Source organism: Nothobranchius furzeri, chromosome 16 (assembly GCF_043380555.1).
Source record: "Nothobranchius furzeri strain GRZ-AD chromosome 16, NfurGRZ-RIMD1, whole genome shotgun sequence".
NCBI lineage: Eukaryota > Metazoa > Chordata > Actinopteri > Cyprinodontiformes > Nothobranchiidae > Nothobranchius > Nothobranchius furzeri.
In genome coordinates, this window is record NC_091756.1 from 33,238,841 (window position 1) to 33,260,796 (window position 21,956).

A 21,956-nucleotide genomic window follows, 5' to 3' on the forward strand; every position below is an offset into this window, starting at 1 on the left:
TTCCAAGCTGTCGCCATACTGCTGCTTTCTCAGCTGAACTCCAAGGCCTTTTTTCACCCCTTGCTTGGTGAGAAGAAGCTGATCCAGTTCTGCAACAGAAATCACAAGTAGGAAATATTTAAGGATGTTTGATGGTTAGGGATATTTATTATTACTTTTGAATTAGTTTTACTTATATGAAGCAACTGAAACTGTATTAATGCATTATATCCTAATACTCAAAATACATTTTGTTTTGTTTGCTAATAAATTTGGTAATACTAATACATGACTTGGATCTTATGATACAACATAGCATATTGCAACAAAATTAAAAGTGTCATACACCTATTTTAACTGCAATTTTTCTTGATTGTGTATATATATATATATATATATATATATATATATATATATATATATATATATATATATATATATATATATATATATATATGCGCTGGAATTACCAGGGATTTTACACTGAAACTGTGTGTGATTTCCTGTCTAGCCCAATGGTAACTGCGGAAATTGGCGCATCCCAGAAGCGGCTCGTGGAAAAATTTGAACACGATCTTATCTTTAGCTCCTCGGCATGCCGCTCCTGGGCCGCGTCTGAAAATTGCCGCGACGCGGCTGGTTTGTGACACTCCATATACTATAATGGATTCTATTTCAAGTGGTGCCGCGTCGCTGCGGTGCTGTGTCGCTGGCGTTCCACGGCGCTTTTGCTGCCAATGTGCAGTAGGCTTGAGAGTTCAGCATGGCATGTATATGCAAATTTTTAAACTAGCTAAAATTAAATGTGTATATGATTAAATACACAGAAATTTAAACCCAACACCCAACAGCACAAAGACAAATGAAGAAAAAATGTACCTATCTTATGTTTCTTCTTGATGTCCTCCGATGGTTCCGCATATTTTGAGCTCTGGCTCAGCAGTTCTACCTGATCTGAAAAATAAAGAACATGCAGAATATATTAGTAACCAAAGTGCATCAACTATATTTATGTACCAAATCACACTGCAGTGAGACTACGGGTTTCAGCAAGAAGGAAAGAAAAGCTGTAGAAGACAGTAGTGAGAGCAGTCATGTTGACTGGTTAAGAAACGGCATCAACGAAGAAATGACGGGAGGTAGAAGAGGTTGCAGAGCTCAAAATGTTGAGGTCATCTTTGGGAGTGATGAGGATGGAAAGGATCAGGAATGAGTGTCACATATGTAAAATCCGTCTGCAGTGAACCTTGTGCTGTCTCACCATCTGAATCTTCAGCTGGTTAAACCTTCTTCCTTGGCCCTTTTCCTCTGTAGGTCCCTTCAAAGAGAAGAAAAACTGTTGTAAAATCAAGTGTCACCTTCTGATCGTTGGGTACTTTAGCCAAGCAAAAGTTTACCTCTTTTTCCTGCTGTCTGTCTGTGATCATCTGATGGTTCTGGTCTTGTGGGCCTCTTAGTCAGAATGTCAGGTTCTACAAGACAAAACATTCATGAACACCAATCCAGTCTGACAGATGCCAAATAAAATACTCAAATGTTATCAAGTAAGTAAGAAAAAATAGTTTTTTACCTCACTAAATCGTACAATAATTTTGTAATGCCATGAAGCTAAAATAATAAACTAATAGTCAATAGATAACTGAAAATCAACGAGAACTGTTACAGTTGGTCACTAAGCAAAAAATGTTTTCAATTCTACAAATTGTTTAGTTCCATTTTTCTGTTCTTATCATACACAGAGTAGCACAGTTTCTGTTTTTAGCTTATTTTGCTGACAGTTTCAGCTACTTCCCGAAGGTGACAGGAAGTACCCAAAACTGTCAGCAACATAAGGTAAAACAGAAACTTTGCTACTCTGTATGAGATAAGATCAGAAAAATGGAACTCGAAAAGAAACACAGAAAGAACATAAGAAAAATACAAATAATTTTTTTCTCTGTGGCACTATATTTCTGCCACATATACACAATTTGAAATAGTATCTCAAACTATTGACTATTCATTTGAAATGTGACTGAACACATGGTCATCATGTTATCTTGTACCATCTGAATCATCAGCCTGCTCAGAAGCATCCTCAGGTTGGACTTCGTAATCACTTAGACTGACTAGTGGTGCGTGTGTAGGTTCTTTTCCAGGCAAATCAACTGTTAAAATAAAAACAGAAGGTTCTAATTTTATGCTTTAATTTAGTTGAATTTCAAATAAGTCATCTAAAATATGCTCACTTTCTTCTGTTCCCAGCTCCATTGCCATCAGGAGCTTGCTGACTTTGGCCAGCTGAAGTGTGTTTTCTGTTAGCCTGTAGTATTCACGATGTACACGAATATCGTGCCCCATGAACTTAGCCAGCTGATCCAATTCATTGTCTTTCAGGTTCATTATCTGAGTGGCCACATGCTTCCTCAGCTGAGTGGATGTGAGGGTCTTCGGTCTTCTTGCCCCACTTTTAGATGAAAACTTCCTTAAAGAGTCTAAACCTCGAATATGACAGTCTGATTTTTGTCTCGCAAAGACGTATTTATTGCTCTCCAAAATTTCATTTTCCTTACTCCTCTGGGCAATGAGAAAATCTATAGACTGTCATCTCACTTGTAAGTAGCACTGGCACTTTTTGACCCCTTTTACCTCGGACCACCAGCCTCGTTAACTTGTGACTCAGATCCTGTTCCAATTTTGAGAGTTACTTCATCATATCCTCATTTGGTTCTTCAGACAGTCTGTCTCTGTAGGTCAGCAGAGGTATTTTTGATGCCTCGTCCTGCCGCCGTCTGTTAAACAGAATGATCTGTGTGAGAAGACTTTCACTGAGTGTCTTGTAAGCCATGGGGTTTGGTCCTTCCAATAGTTTCTGCTTTGCTTCCTCCTCTGAAGCCTTCAGCACTTTATGAAGCTTCATCAGATCTTCTGTCAGTGGGATCATTTCTTTCTTGTTCCATTTTTCCTCTTCCAAGTTTGTTCTTGCACAGTGGCATACAAAGATGTTCCACTCTGAAGCCAAGTGTGATGAGAAGTTCTTTACTCTGGTTGTAGCTGATTCATCTTCAGCCTGTATGTGCCGTCCAATCAGAACCTCACGTGCTGCCTTCAGAGAATGTCCCAACTTAACTGCAAGTGATGGTGTTGCGTATCTGTACTTGTGTTTGGTAAAACCAGATGCTTTATTTGCTGCTGCCACAGCTAATGAAAATTTGGGTGGTACCAGGATGTCTTCAAGTCTGTTGATTTTGCAGTCCTAAGATTTAGCTGCCAAAACAAATCTCCCAACCACTCTTTCCTTCTGGCTGACATGGCCATCTCTGGATTTATCTCCTCCTTACTTCTCAAGGAGTCATTCTCCCAGTTCACAGATGAGTGGGTCATTTTTGACCTGAGGTGACACTTCATCAACCATCAACCTGCTGAGGATGTTGGAACATCTTCGTGAGCAGTGTCCTCTGGATGGCAGAAGAGCCACTGCAGCAGACTGAACTCTGCGCTTCTTTTGGGAATTGTCCGAATGTCCTGTAACTTTTTGACACTGCTTTGCGTGTCTTCACAGGTCGACTTTAGAACAGAATCCAAAACAAAGGTTGCGTGGTAATTAATTTTCTGCCTCTACTTGTTCTGTTGGCCTTCTGTAGGTCACTATCTCACCCTTTCCTTCCTGCAGCACTTTAACATTGTGGTAGTAATTCCCCTTCCTGCGCAGTAGCTCAAATATTTGCTGCTGTTTCTTTGAATTTTTTGGCAGACATGTTGCTTGGGCAACTTTTTCATTGCCATGTTTACGGATCAAATGTCGTGCCATTTTGCTAAGTGGTTTTTGACAGTAAACACAATACTGCCTTTTGTCATACTTTCTTTTGTCTCCTTTAGTGCAAGTTTTAACGGTAACACATGACCTACCTTCATCATCTTCATATTCCTCCGGATTTTCTTCCTCAGTATCTTTATTGCAATCCATGTCCAGAGCTTCGTTACTTTTACCACTGTCCATCAGTGTCTTCTGTTCATGAACATAGCTTTGGCTGAGAGAGGTTTTGCCAGGGTTTTTTAATGCATCATGTGTCTTCATGAGCTTAGACTGTGAAGAGGTTAGTTCATTCTCTGAGGAAGGAGGAGCTAATGGAATATAATCACTGTCCAAATCATGGCTGGAGTCTGAGAGAAAGTCATCTGAAGCAGAAAGCTCCTGAAAGAAATAGATCAATGACTCAAGTTTAGGACAGGGATTTCTAAACCACAATTCTTAACTTTACCTTTAATTGCACTTCAGAAAAATCTTTCCAGCTGCTGACTTTGGTTCATTATTGCACTTTTTACCTTGCTGCTGTAATTTCAAATGTTTTTCTCTATAATACGTTTAGCTCTAATATAGGGCTGGACGATAATTCAATAGTTCAATATATCTATCGATAGACGTGGTGCGATAGATAAAAAACTGGTCGATAAAAATTCGATTAAAAAAGTTTCCTTTTTTCATTATAACCTATCAGGTAGCAGCATACTAGACTCACTACTTACTCCTAACCAATCAAAACCACAGACTCTGCACGCTACGTCACCAGGCCCTCCTCTCTCAAGCCAAAAGAGAGCGAGAGGCAGCAAGATGTTTAGGGCTGCCATGATTAGTCGACTCGTCATGACAACGCCGACAAATAAAATAAACCTTATTTTATAAACAATTTTTTTAAATCTCGCCTGCTGCGGCATGTTCGGCTTTTCCTTCCTGCCTCTCTGCTCAGCCAGTGCTTTGGCTCCGAGGCGCATTGGTGGCCATCCAGCTCAGCCTTCATCATCGGAGAAAGTGTCGAGTCGCAACGTATCTGAAAAGTTTGGGAGCATTATACTAACTCAAAAGAAATCAACGTAGTGCAAGCTCTGCAAAGCGAAACTCTCCTTTCACAGGAGCACATCGGCAATGCACGAGCATCTTAAGAGGAAGAACAGAGTTGGCTCGGTAAGTTTACCTCTTGTTAGCTGCTAACATCAACAGACGTTATGTTTATGCTTATGTATTTAGCAGACGCTTTTGTCCAAAGTGACTTACAAGTGATAATCGGCATGTTGCCCTTGAGGCTAACAACAATAATAGCAAAAACTTGACATCAATCATGGAGAGGAGGGAACAAGGAGTGGACAGTAGAGAGGGGGGATGGGTGCAGGGAGGGTGCTAGTTTAGAAGATGCTCTCTGAAGAGCAGGGTCTTCAGGAGTTTCTTGAAAATTGAAAAGGAAGCCCCTGATCTGGTAGTGCTTGGTAGGTCATTCCACATTCGTGGAACGATGCATGAGAAGAGTCTGGATTGTCCTGAGCGTGGTGTAGGCACTGCTAGCCGACGATCCTGTGATGACCGGAGCGGCCAGGCCGAAACGTAAGCCTTTGCAAGAGGATTCAGGTAGATGGGAGCCGTACCATCTCGGATTTTTTATGCTAGTGTTAGCAGTTTGAATTTGATGTGTGCTGCTAGCAGTAGCCAGTGGAGCTCAATGAACAGAGGGGTGACGTGTGCTCTTTTTGGCTGGTTGAAGACCAGACGTGCCGCTGCGTTCTGGACCATTTGAAGAGGTCTCACAGTACAGCCTGGAAGACCAGTTAGAAGGGCATTGCAGTAATCGAGGCGGGAAATGACAGTAGATTGCACCAGAAGCTGAGTGGCATGTTGTGTTAGGTATGGTCTGATCTTTCGTATGTTATACAGTAGGGTTGTCACGGTAACCGGTATAGCGGTAAACCCCGGTAAAAAAGTTGACAATAAAAATAACCGTCCAGTTTTAAAAAAACTAAATTATCTCGGTGGGTTTACCGTGGCCGCGGTTTTGGCGCGGTGACCCTTACCAGCCACCGTCGCTTCAGCTGAAGTTCCCGCGGCGCGCACATGCACTTTTTAGTTTGCAACGGCACCAAAACTTTGAAGCTGAAATAATGGCCGAAGGAGGAGACGGCAGCGCCCAGGACATCCATCAGCCCTCAAAGAAGACTAAATCGGAAGTATGGGCATATTTTGGATTTCTGAAAAATGCTGAGGGACAGTTAATAGAAGACTGCTATCCCGTTTGCAGAACGTGCAGGAAACAAGTGTCTGCAAAAGGCAGCAACACTTTGAATCTAATGGCACATCTGCGTGACCATCACCCACGTCTCTACAGATGGAGTACATCTGGTCAGGTAATCAGTTTATCAGAGAACCAACACAACCATCTATACAGCTACTTTCACCTAATGCCATTTTAAATCGCTATTTTAATGGTGGTATTAGTTAATGTGAGACACAAAGACTTAGCAACTAAGTAGATTGTTTTAGTAATGAACAGGTCATAGTGTGGTATTTAGCATGATGGAACTTGTGTAGAAATGTTCTTAAACATAACACGTCTGACCATGCGTACGAACAGCATCTAATAGTAAAATGGTGTAACCGTAGTATTGAAGGTCTCAGTCATCCACGATTCTTCCTCATCCACAAATTATTTTTACCCAATCAGTAATTATGTCTGTGGAGAAACAGTTTTGTCGTGAAATTGATATTGGAACCGATAAAAAGGCATCTGTGACCGACGGAAGCTAACATTGTAGCATGGCAGATCTGTTGTTGGAAGATTTAGCAGACCGTGTTCTCTAGAGGACATTTTCCCTGTAGTGAGAATCTACAGGTGCTTTTGGGTAGATGCTGCCTCCTGACAGAGATCCTTCTGGAGCAGTGACGTGATTTGAGACCCTTTGTGGAGCCACTGACAAACCACACTAATCTGATTCCAGTCCATACTCCGTTATTGACATTTTTGTGATTTCTTGCCACTGGGACCTTCCAACATGAGTTAGCTGACAGACTGGGCATCTCGCAGCCATCAGTGAGCTGCATTATGCCCTCATGATTACAGTGGCATTTTAATGCTGAAAAATCAGGCAGATTGTTTCCTATCTTGATTTGTTCTCAGTTTAACCCTCCCACTGTCCTAATGGGTGACCCCCGCAAGGAAAGTTGACCATTGAGCAGGATTGATGGTTTATCTCTTGAGGTCCATGTGGCAGGGGTGAGGTGGTGCTCACTCCTCACCAATGCCAGCTGTTAGCTTTCTTAGTTCCAAACCAAAACCTGAAATAACAGACAGCTAAAGAAAATTCTAACCAGTAAATAGTTGTAAATTAAATTTTTCATATATGTTGGTAGTACGTCCATTCCAAGCATTCGCCTGACCCAGGTTCAGTTTACTGGCAATCGCAGATGTTTTTAATTCAAACGAAGCTGTTTAGTGTCAGTACTGATTATGTTTGGTTAAAAATGTAAATTTGTTATATATGATCTTATAGTTATAAGTAGAAATGTCTAAACAAATTTAATACAACACTCAATCAGTGAATATTTCGTTTGATTACCAGCTTCCTTCATGGTGACCAAAATCCTAAAGATGTTTCCAAAACAATTTTTTGACCCAAAAAAATTGTCCGTTATTTGTATTTTCTTTTCAAGAAAAAGAAGGGAGAAAACTAATAAAATTCAATTAGAATTTGGAAGAAAAAAATCTGAGATTTTATTTTTAAGCCATATTTAAGTCCTATAGGATAAATTAAGAAATACTTACCATTATCTCTTCCTGTTCTTCTTCCTTCTGCTCATTATCTACAAAAAAAGAACATGTAAATGTGAAGAAATTTTCCCCCAGTGCATTCATTTCTAAGGTGCTTACCCAACTAAACAGCACATTTTATCAAGCTTTTTTGCAAAATCAGACACATGATATGGCATAATTAATATATGAATATAATGAAACAAAATAAATTAAAATATAAAGTACAATCAGGAAGGTTAGAAAAGTCAATAGTAATCCCACGCGATCTGTTTTCAATTGTACGCCCGTTGTGTTAACCGTAAGCTGAACAAAAATGGGCATAGTTGCTCACTCTCCATTGACTGTGGACAGTGAGGAGACCCATCCAATACGGCGACAAAGCTGTTACATTCTCCAGTGGCCAATGGGGCGTCTATGTATTCATGGCTATGATTGGAAGTATTTCCCTTGTTTTAGGTAATGCTTCCAGGGTTTTTTCCTGGCTCAAACTGAGGCAGAGGTGGTGCCATCTTGACCATGCACCAGCACATGCATATTCTGTGCATTCAACTGCCTCACTTTTTTAAAGGCAAAACATTTTTTCATTAAGTGTTCTCATCTAAGTTTCTGTTGATTAATTGAATATCCCATTTGACAATGTTTCAAGTGAAACAAAACTGGTTTACTGCTAAAACATATGAAATAAAACAACAAAATTATCAGGTCGAAACAACAGACTTATTATAAGGTTCAATAATATGCATTAGATTGTGATTTAGTTCCTTTTTCCCATCTGATATTTAAAGTTAAATATATTTTTTTTAAATTTGACCTACATTTCAGTAACATTTTAGGTTTTCATTAATAACACTCACCTTAGTCAAAATAACACATAAATATATCGAGTAAAATATAATGCATTTCATTATCATGCATTTGTATTGGAAATGGTAAGAACATTTAATTTCTGCTGCTAACAATGTAATGGTGGCATTAGGGTTGTCACGGTAACTAGTGTAGAGGTAAACCCCGGTAAAAAAGTGGACAATAATAATAATCGTTTTGTTTTTTAAAAAATATATTATCTCGGTGGATTACCGTGGCTGTGATGTAGGCGCGGTGACCCTTACCGGCCACCGTATCATCTGCTGCAGTTGCCGGTGGCACATGCGCACTTTGTTGTTTACAACCAAAACTTTCTTGAAGCTAAAGCTGAAATAACGGCCAGAGGAGGAGAAGGGAGCACTCAGGGCATTTATTCTCTCAGAGAAGACAAAGTTGGAAGTATGGGCATTTTTTTGGGATATATATGAAGAATGCCGAGGGACAGTTGATAGAAGATGGCTATCCTGTTTGCAGCACGTGCAGAAAAAGTGTCTGTGAAAGGCAGCAACGCTTCAAATTTCATGACACATCTGCGTGACCATCACCCACAACTCTACAGTCAACGCAAGGCAAGTTAACATTAGCATTTTAGCTAAAATGCGTGATCCGAGGATTTGGGTTGAGGGAGAATGCAACGAGTCACTATATAAAGCAGCCACAGCGCCGCTACCTGCATATAAAAAAAGTGTCGCGGACACCCCCATATTGAAATGATGCTATGCATTACGGGGCTCCCAGGGGCAGATAAAAGTTGGTTTCTCTCCGAGAATAATTATGAATTTAACAGTGATTACTGCCTGATGACATTTTGCCAAATCTGCAAAGCTCACCGGAAGGACACAAACCAAGGACAATATTTTCCTGATATAGGGTTTATTACTCAAGTAAGTGTAAATAAATGTATCTGATTAGAAAGCTACTTGAGTATTGAGTATCATCTGATCTAATATTTTTAAAATTATGTTAGCTTTAGCATTAGATAATCTGAGTGTAGCTGCACTTTTGATCCCAAACTTTGGACCGGTTCTGACTTTGTGCCTTTGCTGGTTCCTTTATTTTCCTTCACTGCATCCAGATGACCATACTGTGCACCAGTAAAAAGCAATTTTCTTACACGTAACTTACTTTTGTTCAATAAAGTTCTGGTGAAAATAGTAATTCAAAGATGTTGCACCAGAGCTACGTTTAAAAATAGACACACACAGTCAGTTTTTTTGTTGTTGTTGCACTGTACAGCTCTGCTCTGATATGGAAGAGCCTGGGGAAATTAAGGACATCAATAGCATCAACCATAGATATGTATATATCATCATACATATATGTGAAATCAGGCTGGGGCGGCACGTGGCAGCCACGCAAATTTGAATGCAGGAAAAACCCTTGCTTCTCTTCTACAGCTGTATATTTAGTGTGTATTAAAAGTAAAATATGAAATAAAACTTGGCTGAGTGGAAGACAGAAATGAGCCATGAGTACTGCCGGTAACCGGCAGAATGCTGTTGTGGTTTACTGTTCACTAGCTTGTTGTCAACTTTATAGACCGTCTTAATCTATCAGCTGCTTGTTTGCTTAACATATTACCAGTTTCACAGATTAAACTGTTCTCCTGTATGGGAGTCAGACAATTTCACTCTGTACACGGAGCACAGGAGACGAGACTGAGCTGCAGGTTGCAGTCTATAGAGCTACATTTTCCATCAAAAAGTACCATGTTCAATAAAATAATTTTAGTTCAAATTTATTCATGTGTTGTGGTTAAAATTGTGGGTCCTTAGTGTAAAAGTTTCAAATACATTAGGTATTTTGACTGTAAAAGTTATTAACATAATTCACTAACCTATCAGCAATACTTACAGCGTTTGTTTGTCAAATAAAAATCACAAAAAGATCATCTCACAGTGGTAAACTACTCAATGTCCACCCACAGGCTGTTGGCTTACTCAGTTACTGTACATTGACCATTTACTGCACACAGGTCCACAATGCAGTTTAGTATTAGTAATTACACATTACAGGTTGATGCAGCAGTTTCTTTTCTTATTCTCTGTGTGACTTAAAATAATTAAAACTAATTAAACTGCTAATGCACCTCAGTGCTTATTTGCTGGCATAGTTCCAGGATGAACGCACTTCCGTTAATAATTGTAGTTCTGGACCAGTACTGGTATGTTCAGAGAAGCAACCTCATAGATTGGAAGCAAATATCTTCTTTACAGTTTGAATTTACTAGAAAGTCAAAGGCAATAGTTTGGGCTACAAGTCCTTTTGTCAATATGTCATGCTAAATCCCAGTTAGCAAGCTAAAACAGTGGGTTGAAGTTTGCAGCAAAGCTAGTACATTCAAAGCAATAAAAAGGATCCCTGCAGTGGTTTAAGGAATAAAGTAAGATAATTCAACTGTTCTGAAAACAAATAAAAGATAAAAATGATCCCCTGATTTTACTTTGTCAAGCTTACAACACAGGCTACACGAGACTACACTAGTTGTCAATCTTTTTTGACAAAATAAACAAAATACACACACACACAAACACCTCACACAGTTAACTATGAATAAAAATAAATCTTACCTGGTTTAGTTGCAGACTTTTTTCTGGTTCCAAACACTGAAACAGTTTCCATCTGCTTCTCCGATGCTCTGCAGCTGCGTGAATCCCCTTGTTGAGTGTACTGATGTTGCTTTCAGGAGCACTGGGAAAGTTGAGAACTGCGTGCAGATCTCCATGTTTTAATAGATTAAAGATATTTCTTTCAAAAAATTGCTAATGTAATGGCTTTTAAGGAAATTGTTATGCACTTTTTAACACAGTGTGAAATTTATATTTAAAAAGACAGGGTTCAGATTTGATGTTGAGTGTAACTAGTGTACTGGTAGTTACACAATTTCCTTGAATGCAGCAGAGGTTTCAGAGTTAGCCAGTCCACTGTTTAATGCCACCCATCCCCCACCCTGAGTTAGCCAGTGCACTGTTTAATGCCACCCATCCCCCACCCTGACTTCTTGTTGATGAGTGCCTCTGAACTCAAGAGAAACAACCTGTACAGAGTTTGGATTGAAAAGGGCCATGTCTCCCTCACCCTGCCTCAATGTTCATGACTTGACCCTGTAGAAAAAAACATTCCCCTTTACATTTTCCACTAGAAATAAAGACTAAAAAAATTAAATGATTGTTTTTTTTTATCTGAAACCAACATTTTTAAAAATACCTTCTTTTACATGCTTTTATTTTTAAGCTCGCATAAAACTTAGCAAATGGGAGAACAGGATACAGGCCTAACTTTGAGTTTAATATTTAATTACCTGTCAGTAAATTCTATTTCTAAATTTTTATTTGATATAAGTTCTTTAACTTCAGACTTGGACTTTCATCACAATGAATTATTGTGGGGCTTGATGGTGGTGAAATTAGTAGCAATGTTGCCTCAAAGCAAATAAGCCACCTGTTTCAATCCAGCTTGCATGGCCTTTTTGTGTGGAGGTAGCATGTTCTCCCTATGTAAGCACTGGTTTCTTTCCACAGACCAAAAACGCACAGCAATCAAGGTAAATGGTGAATCTAAATTGTCCCAAGTTATGAGTGATTATGCGACTGGTTGTTTGTCCCAGGGTGCATCTCTGTGATGGACTGAGGCTTGTCCAGTGTTTCTCTTGCCCTGCAACACTAGTGAGAATGATGTAGTTAAAAAAAGTATTAAATATTGTGAAGACTATTAAAATATACACATGAAACACAACCTATACTTTTAAAGTAATAACATATGCAAACTCTTTGATAAAAATATTAATTAATAGACTTCCTTCACATGTAGCAACACTGTAAAACCACATGTAGACTAAAATGAAAAAAATTGAAACCAAAGATAAACGTATTGATGTGGCGGCCACCAGCAATTTCACACTGACAACAAGACTGTAATGATAAGTTGTAAGTGCTCACCACATTTCGTCTTAATTGAACGATGGAAGGTGGGTCGAAAAATCCCTACATGCAAGAGCTAAAGGCCCGAAATGGAGCCTGAACTAGATTTGACCCCCTTTTTGGCTGCTGTTCGGCTTACGTTTGTCCGAGGCGCACAAAACTTTTTTTAGTGCATCCCCGTTCCAGCCCAAACTATACTTGTCAAAGTCATGCTGATCGGAACCCTTTAAGGGTCCGTTTGGGCCGTGTGCGCAGTTTTCCCGCCTTTTTTGACGTGGTCTCAAATGTGGCATTTTTTCAGACGATTTTCATCAAACAAACACAGATTCCGCATGCAGGCACGACCCCGAGCAAGCCCTGGAAATTTCGTAGCTGTAGCTCGTCGTTTGAGAGCTCTTTTGGCCTTGTGGGCACTCGACTGGCAGGTGACTGGGGTCATTCTCTTTTATTGCGATTACTCCTCAACGGAACGGCCAGTTGGCCCCATTTTCAGAGGGTATGTCCCCATGGGGCAGCACAATCAGAATTCAGTGTCAAATTCCCAGAAACCCCCCAGAAAAAAAGTCCTATGTCTGATTTCAGCCACAAAATAGGGTCTTGGACACATAGCTCCAAAAAAGACCTGATGATTCAGTTGGTCCAAAGTAGAAAAAAATGTCTGCTTGTGCCAGTGACCCCATCTTTTAGTATGTTGATCTGGGGCCTGGGACGAGTCCACCTGAGGTGGTTGCCTGCCAAAGTCTTTTGTGGTTTCCAAGATATAGCCCCCCCAAACCCACACTTTTCACTGTTAGGAGGTGGCATAACTTTGGCACCATGCGTGCCATTGAGCTTTAAAAAGACTGAAACTTAGGCCAAATTGAAGGGTTAAGCGTCCCTTTCCCCTGCTTGTTTGCTTTGTAACTAGGACAAAGGTGAACCTTTTTAAGGTGTGCCTTTAACATTCAGCCACTGAAACTCGGCTTCTGATTAACCTTGAAATTTTTACTGTAGCTTCAGGTGACCCTCTGGTCCGACCTCCCCATTTTATAGGCTGCTAGGCCATACAGAAAGGTTAAAGGTCACAAAACATTTTTAGGCCTTTTTCATTTTGGGCTCATTTAAAAGACAGAAACGTAGGCCAAAATGAATTTTTAGGCATTTTTAAGGTAATAGATCAGTCCCTGAACAAGATATAAATATGGAAATATTGGTGAGAGTCGCTACTGATAAGTTGTAAGTGCTCACCACGTTTCGTCTTAATTGGACGATGGAAGGTGGGTCGAAAAATCCCTACATGCAAGAGCTAAAGGCCCGAATTGGAGCCTGAACTAGATTTGACCCCCTTTTTGGCTGCTGTTTGGCTTACGTTTGTCCGAGCCACACACAACTTTTTTTTAGTGCATCCGGGTTCCAGCCCAAACCATACTTGTCAAAATCATGCTAGTCGGAACCCTTTAAGGGTTTGTTTGGGCCGTGTGGGCAGTCTTCCCGCCTTTTTTGCCATGTGGTCTCAAATGTGGCATTTTTTCCAGACGATTTTCACCAAACAAACACACATTCCGCATGCAGGCACCACCCCGAGCAAGCCCTGGCAATTTCGTAGCTGTAGCTCATCGTTTGAGTGCTCTTTTGGCCTTGTGGGCACTCGACCGGCAGGTGACTGGGGTCATTCTCTTTTATTGCGATTACTCCTCAACGGAACGGCCAATTGGCCCCATTTTCAGTGGGTATGTCCCCATGGGGCAGCACAATCAGAATTCAGTGTCAAATTCCCAGAAACCCCCCAGAAAAAAAGTCATATGTCTGCTTTCAGTCACAAAATAGGGTCTTGGACACATAGCTCCAAAAAAGACCTGATGATTCAGTTGGTCCAAAGTAGAAAAAAATTTCTGCTTGTGCCAGTGACCCCATCTTTTAGTATGTTGATCTGGGGCCTGGGACGAGTCCACCTGAGGTGGTTGCCTGCCAAAGTCTTTTGTGGTTTCCAAGATATAGCCCCCCCAAACTCACACTTTTCACTGTTAGGAGGTGGCATAACTTTGGCACCATGCGTGCCGTTGAGCTTTAAAAAGACTGAAACTTAGGCCAAATTGAAGGGTTAAGCGTCCCTTTCCCCTGCTTGTTTGCTTTGTAACTAGGACAAAGGTGAACCTTATTAAGGTGTGCCTTTAACATTCAGCCACTGAAACTCGGCTTCTGATTAACCTTGAAATTTTTACTGTAGCTTCAGGTGACCCTCTGGTCCGACCTCCCCATTTTATAGGCTGCTAGGCCATACAGAAAGGTTAAAGGTCACAAAACATTTTTAGGCCTTTTTCATTTTGGGCTCATTTAAAAGACAGAAACGTAGGCCAAAATGAATTTTTAGGCATTTTTAAGGTAATAGATCCACCCCTGAATAAGATAAAAATCTGGAAATATTGGTGAGAGTCGCTACTGATAAGTTGTAAGTGCTCACCACGTTTCGTCTTAATTGGACAATGGAAGGTAGGTCGAAAAATCCCTACATGCAAGAGCTAAAGGCCCGAAATGGACCCTGAACTAGATTTGACCCCCTTTTTGGCTGCTGTTCGGCTTACGTTTGTCCGAGGCGAACACAACTTTTTTTAGTGCATCCCGGTTCCAGCCCAAACTATACTTGACAAAGTCATGCTGGTCGGACCCCTTAAAGGGTTTGTTTGGGCCGTGTGGGCAGTCTTCCCGCCTTTTTTGCCATGTGGTCTCAAATGTGGCATTTTTTCAGACGATTTTCACCAAACAAACACAGATTCCGCATGCAGGCACCACCCCGAGCAAGCCCTGGCAATTTCGTAGCTGTAGTTCATCGTTTGAGTGCTCTTTTGGCCTTGTGGGCACTCGACCGGCAGGTGACTGGGGTCATTCTCTTTTATTGTGATTACTCCTCAACGGAACGGCCAGTTGGCCCCATTTTCAGAGGGTATGTCCCCATGGGGCAGCACAATCAGAATTCAGTGTCAAATTCCCAGAAACCCCCCAGAAAAAAAGTCCTATGTCTGATAACAGCCACAAAATAGGGTCTTGGACACATAGCTCCAAAAAAGACCTGATGATTCAATTGGTCCAAAGTAGAAAAAAATTTCTGCTTGTGCCAGTGACCCCATCTTTTAGTATGTTGATCTGGGGCCTGGGACGAGTTCACCTGAGGTGGTTGCATGCCAGTCTTTTGTGGTTTCCAAGATATAGCCCCCCAAAACCCACGCTTTTCACTGTTAGGAGGTGGCATAACTTTGGCACCATGCGTGCCATTGAGCTTTAAAAAGACTGAAACTTAGGCCAAATTGAAGGGTTAAGCGTCCCTTTCCCCTGCTTGTTTGCTTTGCAACTAGGACAAAGGTGAACCTTATTAAGGTGTGCCTTTAACATTCAGCCACTGAAACTCAGCTTCTGATTAACCTTGAAATTTTTACTGTGGCTTCAGGTGACCCTCTGGTCCGACCTCCCCATTTTATAGGCTGCTAGGCCATACAGAAAGGTTAAAGGTCACAAAATATTTTAGGCCTTTTTCATTTTGGGCTCATTTAAAAGACAGAAACATAGGCCAAAATGAATATTTAGGCATTTTCCAGGTAATAGATCGACCCCTGAATAAGATAAAAATCTGGAAAAATTGGTGAGAGTCGCTACTGATAAGTTGTAAGTGCTCACCACATTTCGTCTTAATCGGACGACGGAAGGTAGGTCGAAAAATCCCTACATGCAAGAGCTAAAGGCCCGAAATGGAGCCTGAACTAGATTTGACCACCTGTTTGGCTGCTGTTCGGCTTACGTTTATCTGAGGCGCACAAAACTTTTTTTGGTGCATCCTGGTTTTGGTCCAAACCAAACACGTCAAATCCGTGCCTGTTGGAATGTGCGAAGGGTCCGTTTGGGCAATGTATGCAGTTTTCCTGCATTTTTTGCCATGTGGTCTCAAATAGGCTATTTGTGCCTGTTCTTGTGTCAGTTTTAAGGATTTTTATTCATAGATAAGCTGTTACTAGATTATGAATAATAGAAATGCCAATAAAAACTCCAAATTATACAAACAAGTGAAACTGGAAAACTTAGAATACGATGCAATAATGCAGTTATTTCTGTAATTAAAGTTAAAGTTCCATAGTCATCATCACACAATGGTGAAATTCATCTCTGTATTTGACCCATCCCCAGGAAGTGGAGCGGTGGCTGCGCCCAGGAGTTATTCAGTAGTTTAGATAGAAAGACCATTTAAGTCTCTGGAATGCTTTAGAGGTGTTTTTGTATTTTCAATTATTAATTTTAGTTGGTTGGGGTCAGACAAAAATAAATATAAATTAAAATGACACATTATTTTAAAAGAAACTCATTTCATATTGAACGGGAAACAAAATTAATTTTATTCCTAATCTTGCCCACTCTCGATGATTATTTTTCCTGCTTTGTCCCAATAACGTGACTATAAATAACTTGACTCCCATTTCACGGGAATCCAGCAGGCCTCATGTGATCCACTGGGATCCCAAAAATGTGTCAGCCTCTACTCCACACCTTTAAAAGTAACAACAACAACAACAACAAAAACTATTAAAAGGCTTTGAAAAATATTCACATTGAAAAAGTAGCAAATACAATAATTAAGTTGTAAATGTATTCATTATTTTCAATCTTTTATATAATGTAAAATCATCTATTTAATTTTTGTTTTCAAGAACTACATATGTTATATTTAAAATAAACTGAAGAACTTAGTTGTGCATATTTTGCTAATCAATTTCCTGCTTAAATTCCAACATGAAAAGAACAGCCACCAAGAAAATCCAACCATTAGTTAATCAGAAAATTACCATCACAGTCAAATAAAAAAATTACTGCCAAATACATATTTTAGCTGCAGTGCTGAGAGCTTCCACTAGAGTGACTCAAGAGCAGTCCACACAGCCAATCAGAAAATTCCCTCCACCAACCAATCAAAAAAATCAACTGTGAAAGAAATATTTTAGCTGCAGTACTGGAGTGTGTCCACCAGGGACACTCAAGAGCAGAGCAGTTCACACACTTTTCAGAGATTAACATCTCTATGGGGTCATATAGTGAAAATTAGTCAGAACACTTATTAGGACAAAGGAAGCTTCCTCTAGGGTTTTGGTTGTGTGGACCGGGTAAATGTCCACACAATGGTGAATGTCCACACAATGTTGGTCTCCCGTCAGGGGTTGGTCCACACAAACCCATAAAAACAAGAACACACACACACACACACACACACGCACACACACACACACACACACACACACACACACACACACAGAGAGATCTATGCAAACATTACTCAGATTGCATGCCGGCGGCAGTCTACTGCATCCTCCTGAGTTAGCTCCCTCTCCTACCGCTTTTACCACTATTGTAAATACTCAATATATATTTATACTGAGATCTGAGAATATTGGATAAAAAAACAGATGAAAGAAAAATGAAGAAGTTTGTATCTCATCTAATCAGACTGTGGGAAACCTCAGACGCCTTAATATCTCTTTGCTAGATGTACTTTGGATCGCACCTGGAGGATCAGATAGGTTCCTCCGTCTGTTTGTGTGTATTCTTTTTACTCCGTTTCTCGCTCTGCTTGTTTCTAAATTACGCCCAAAAATAAACGTCTATGAGAAGATGCCAACCAATCAACTTCAGCAACAAGGAAACAATTGAAAGATGAAGATTCTTCTGGCTGAGGACTAAATCAAGTAAAGAAAATGCGTGATGTGATCAGCATTACATCATGAATTAATTTCAGGAGGCGGTTGTCTCATGTCTTACTTGGTACCCACGGCAACAAGCAGCTACTGCTGGGAGACAAAGTGCCTCAACTATGAGGAACGTGGCAGAAAAGCAACAAAGCAAAGGTCAAAAGAAGTGACAGAAACTGAACATTTCTATGCAAACACAACTCATGCCAAGAGGCATAAATTGTATTCTGATTATAAATTATATGAAAACTGAGGTGCTTCTTAAGTGGTTACAAAGATCCAGTTGAAGTAGTTAACTAAAAATGTTCAAGGCTAAAGATCTGAGTGAGCACTTGGGTTTAATTAAAGCCTTCATTAACAACATTTCAGGAAACAGAAAATCACATTTTCAGGAAGTCAAAATGAAAGCAGGAAATTTCGTATTAGGTATGAAGAGTGAGTCAAACTGATTTATTAATGAATGTTCAACAAAAACGTTGCTGAGCTCGTTGTAGGGTCCAACAAATGCATGAGTGAAATTCATTAATTACAAATTGGCGGGAAGGACACTTCTACCAGCTGACAGCAGGGTTGGTTTTTAATCTGACCCAAGATCCAGGAAGTGACTAACCACAACCCCCTTGATGACATTTTGAGGCTAATTGTCACTGATGCTGACATGATGATAGGGAAATAAACCTTCATAGCTATTGTTAGCTTGTTTTTAAAACATCAACTTTACTCATATTTTAATCCATTTGCAGTGGTCTCTAGTAGGAATCAATGCCTTGTGAGTTGTACTTTGGGGGTAAAAAGCTCCGGTGAGCCAGATCAGAGTTGAGCTAAACACAAAAGGATTTGGAGTCTTATTTCCTGATATTTGGATAGCTCACCTCTGATTGGCTAAGCCTAATTTATACTATTCCATCAGCTCGAGTGTGGGATCCCGAACACGCATTAACGGAGAGGTTTTCTTTTCAGACTTCTCCGTCACCTGTTGCAAAGCAATTCCCCGCCTGGACAGCAGAGGGCGTAGTGCTTTTCTGAGGTATCCTGCCACCGTTACAGTCATGTATCTGGTCCAAGATAGTGTATGTCCTATTGTGTTTATATTGTTTTAACATATTTCAGAGATTTTTTTAACACGAACAAAATTGTCCCTCATTCACCTCCACCCCTTCATGCGATCGGCACCTCTAAACCCACGTTTCTCCTCATTTCTGTCCACTAATAAATGCTTGCTGCATATCTGTCGTCGAGCCCTTGCACCAACACATAATGGCCTTGCTTGTCTCTGTACCGACGCAGACGGAGACGTATAAATCAGGCTTAACAGCAACGGGACTCTACCGCTGAATCTGAACAAGTCAGGAAGAGTTCTGCTGTGTGGTGGAGTTGCTAATGCTAATGGTTAGCTTCTACTAGCCAAGACGTTCTCTGCTGTTTCCTGGATGATAAACAACAAAAGCATTTTCCAGCTGTGAGTCAAGATGGTGTGACATTGTGATGTATATCTGTCAGGATTTTCTAATCCTAGAGTTTCACCATTTATTTTCTAGTGAAACTAATGTAGGAGACTACTTTCATGTTCAGTCTGCATGACTAAATCAGAGGGACTGATTGCAATCGAAATAAACATTAAAAAAGGTTTTCGGAAAAGTACGCCTTTAATGGGGACAGAAATAAATTGTTACTAAAGAGAATGATCCTAATTGCAAAGAACTACACCTTTATCCTTTATTACACAGGCTAATCTGAAATGTCATATAGAAAACCCCATGCTTATGAGCCGTTTCACATCCTAAATCAGTGTGTGAGTAGTGTGTATGAACCAGTCTTCTGTGTCTCATGGATGTTACTTGTGTCATCCTCTGGAGCACAGCTGCTTGTCTCCTGGCAACAGACTCTGGTACACAGAGCGCTGGCTGTGGCAGCAGCAGACATGTGACCAAAAACACTGCACGTTATATCACAAAGCAGGATGTGGACGTTAAATCGGTGAGCTGGAGAGCCGAGCACTACACACCCAACATAAACTCCTAGAGAAGTGAGTCTGATTCCACCTGGTTATAAAATGCAGATGGGTACACACAAAAACTTTAATACCTGGAAGTCTGTTCTGCTTTTTTAAAATACATTGGATCAAATGTTTGTTAGGCTAAATTTATTTAAGATCAGGGAAATGGACACAAACTGTAGCTTAAATAAAATAACTGCAGGTTAAAATAACTTCATAACTGCATGGTGGCACAGCTGTTAGCACTGTTGCCTTGCAGCACGAAGGTTGCAGGTTCGAAACTCGGCTGCGGCCTTTCTGCGTGGAGTTGCGTGTTCTCCCCATGCATGTGTGGGTTTCTTCCGCGGACTCCAGTTTCCCCCACAGATCACAACATGCTCTATAGGTTATAAATTGTAAGTCGCTTTGGATAAAAGCGTCTGCCAAATAAATAGACATAATAAACATGAACATAAATAAATACATACTTGTTCAACTAAACACTTAAAAAATTGAAATTGGTCAAATAAAAAGTGAAAACAAAACAGGAATATTGACAAAATAAAAGAATGCAAATGATTCAACACACAGAGTAAAAACACCAGCTCTATTTTTGGCCAAAAAACAAAATAAAAGTGAATTTTGAATGATTTGAAAGAGCCAGTCTCAGAAGTTCACACATCAAGAGAATAATGGATTTAGAGCAGTCACAGTAAAAGGCTTCATGATTTATTTAGATCCTGGATTATTTGGATTTTAGTTGATAAAAATCCAGGTGGTGACTCTTTTTTTGGCCAGTCAGTGAAGCTCAAAGGTTTACTCAACTTGGTTCAAATAAACTTTAACTGGTGTAAATGTTCACTTGGGCTTCAGTGCATTCACAATGCAAGATTAAATGTTTAGTTCATTTATAACCTAAAACTAAGAATGTGACTTTTTGTTACCGTTTAGTCCTATGTTAACAACATCCCTCAAAAAATGGATGGAATTGTTGGAATTCTGTCAGGAATGAGGGACAGCTGTGAAATCTTTAAAAATGAGTGTGAATTTAAACCAAACAAAAAGAAACAGCAACAACAGATAAAAAACCCTACAGCTTTTCTGTATAATTTAGGCTTCTTTTGCCATCACATCTATAACAATCTTCATTGAACAAGATTTATTTGTTGGTGTTTATGGTAAAACTCCCACTTACACTAAGGTGAACCCCAACCATAAATCACAAAATAACGAAAACAGTGCCGAACTGCTCAATAAAAAACTCTCCTTATTCCCCGTGTCATAAAAAATAAAAAAACTTATTTCATAGTTTCACACATTTGATTTCTGATAATAGTTTTGCAATTTTATGCTGTATCTATCAATCTAACGATGGTGCGACGATAACAGAGGAGTTAATGGCCTGGGGTCTCATTTATCGAACATTGCGTAGAATCCTTACTAAAACTAACTGTACTTAAGCTCAGCAAAAAAATAATGTACTTATGCCAAGTAGGTTTGTGATCTATCAAACATGGAGTACGCACAGCTGCACACAATCTCCGCTTCATAAATCAGAAACTATCTAGAATGTTTCTCAGCTGCTTTTTAGTCACATCCCGCCCTCACCACGACAACTTACTGCCATAAACAGTCAATGCAAAGTGCCTTGTGGTTCTCATGCATATACATAAGCCGGCTGTTGCAGCACTCCGCCAATGACATGGCGACCGTAGATCAAGACAGATCAAGGAAGCGCAATTTCACAGAAGCAGAAGTTGAGGTATTTGTGGGTGAGGTGGAGAAATTAAAGGAAGTTCTTTTGCAAAACACATAAGAGAAAATCCACGGAGTGGCACAGCGTTGCTGAAGCCGTCAATGTTGTGAATTCTTCAGAGAGACCTGTGGCGGAAATAAAAAACTGGCCCAATCGGTATTTGATCCCCAGACTCCCGGGTGAAAGTCAGGCGCACTAACCAGTCAG

The 21,956-nt window shown here is 40.2% G+C and overlaps 2 protein-coding genes across 6 annotated transcripts in view; both read right to left on the reverse strand.

The window, feature by feature from the left end:
* Positions 1–11,232, reverse strand: part of LOC139063522 (uncharacterized) — an 11,266-nt gene extending 34 nt beyond the window's left edge. Inside the window, exons 1-8 of one of the 4 annotated variants that reach the window (XR_011516889.1) lie at positions 10,967–11,232; positions 7,545–7,582; positions 3,868–4,153; positions 2,025–2,126; positions 1,377–1,451; positions 1,241–1,297; positions 859–933; positions 1–89 (exon numbers count right to left, since the gene is read on the reverse strand). The exon at positions 1–89 is cut by the window's left edge and continues 34 nt beyond it. Coding sequence is in view for 2 of the 4 variants with exons in the window: in XM_070545571.1 (XP_070401672.1) it covers positions 3,563–4,153; positions 7,545–7,582; positions 10,967–11,018 (681 nt within the window). In the remaining 2 variants the exon portion in view is untranslated. Of the gene's footprint in view, positions 90–749; positions 934–1,240; positions 1,298–1,376; positions 1,452–2,024; positions 2,127–3,372; positions 4,154–7,544; positions 7,583–10,966 lie in introns of those variants that run through there. The other 3 variants (XR_011516890.1, XM_070545572.1, XM_070545571.1) reach the window with 3 other exon arrangements.
* The window catches only part of ankfn1b (ankyrin repeat and fibronectin type III domain containing 1b), a 286,544-nt gene that overhangs the window by 87,673 nt on the left and 176,915 nt on the right, over positions 1–21,956 (reverse strand). The window lies entirely within an intron of this gene.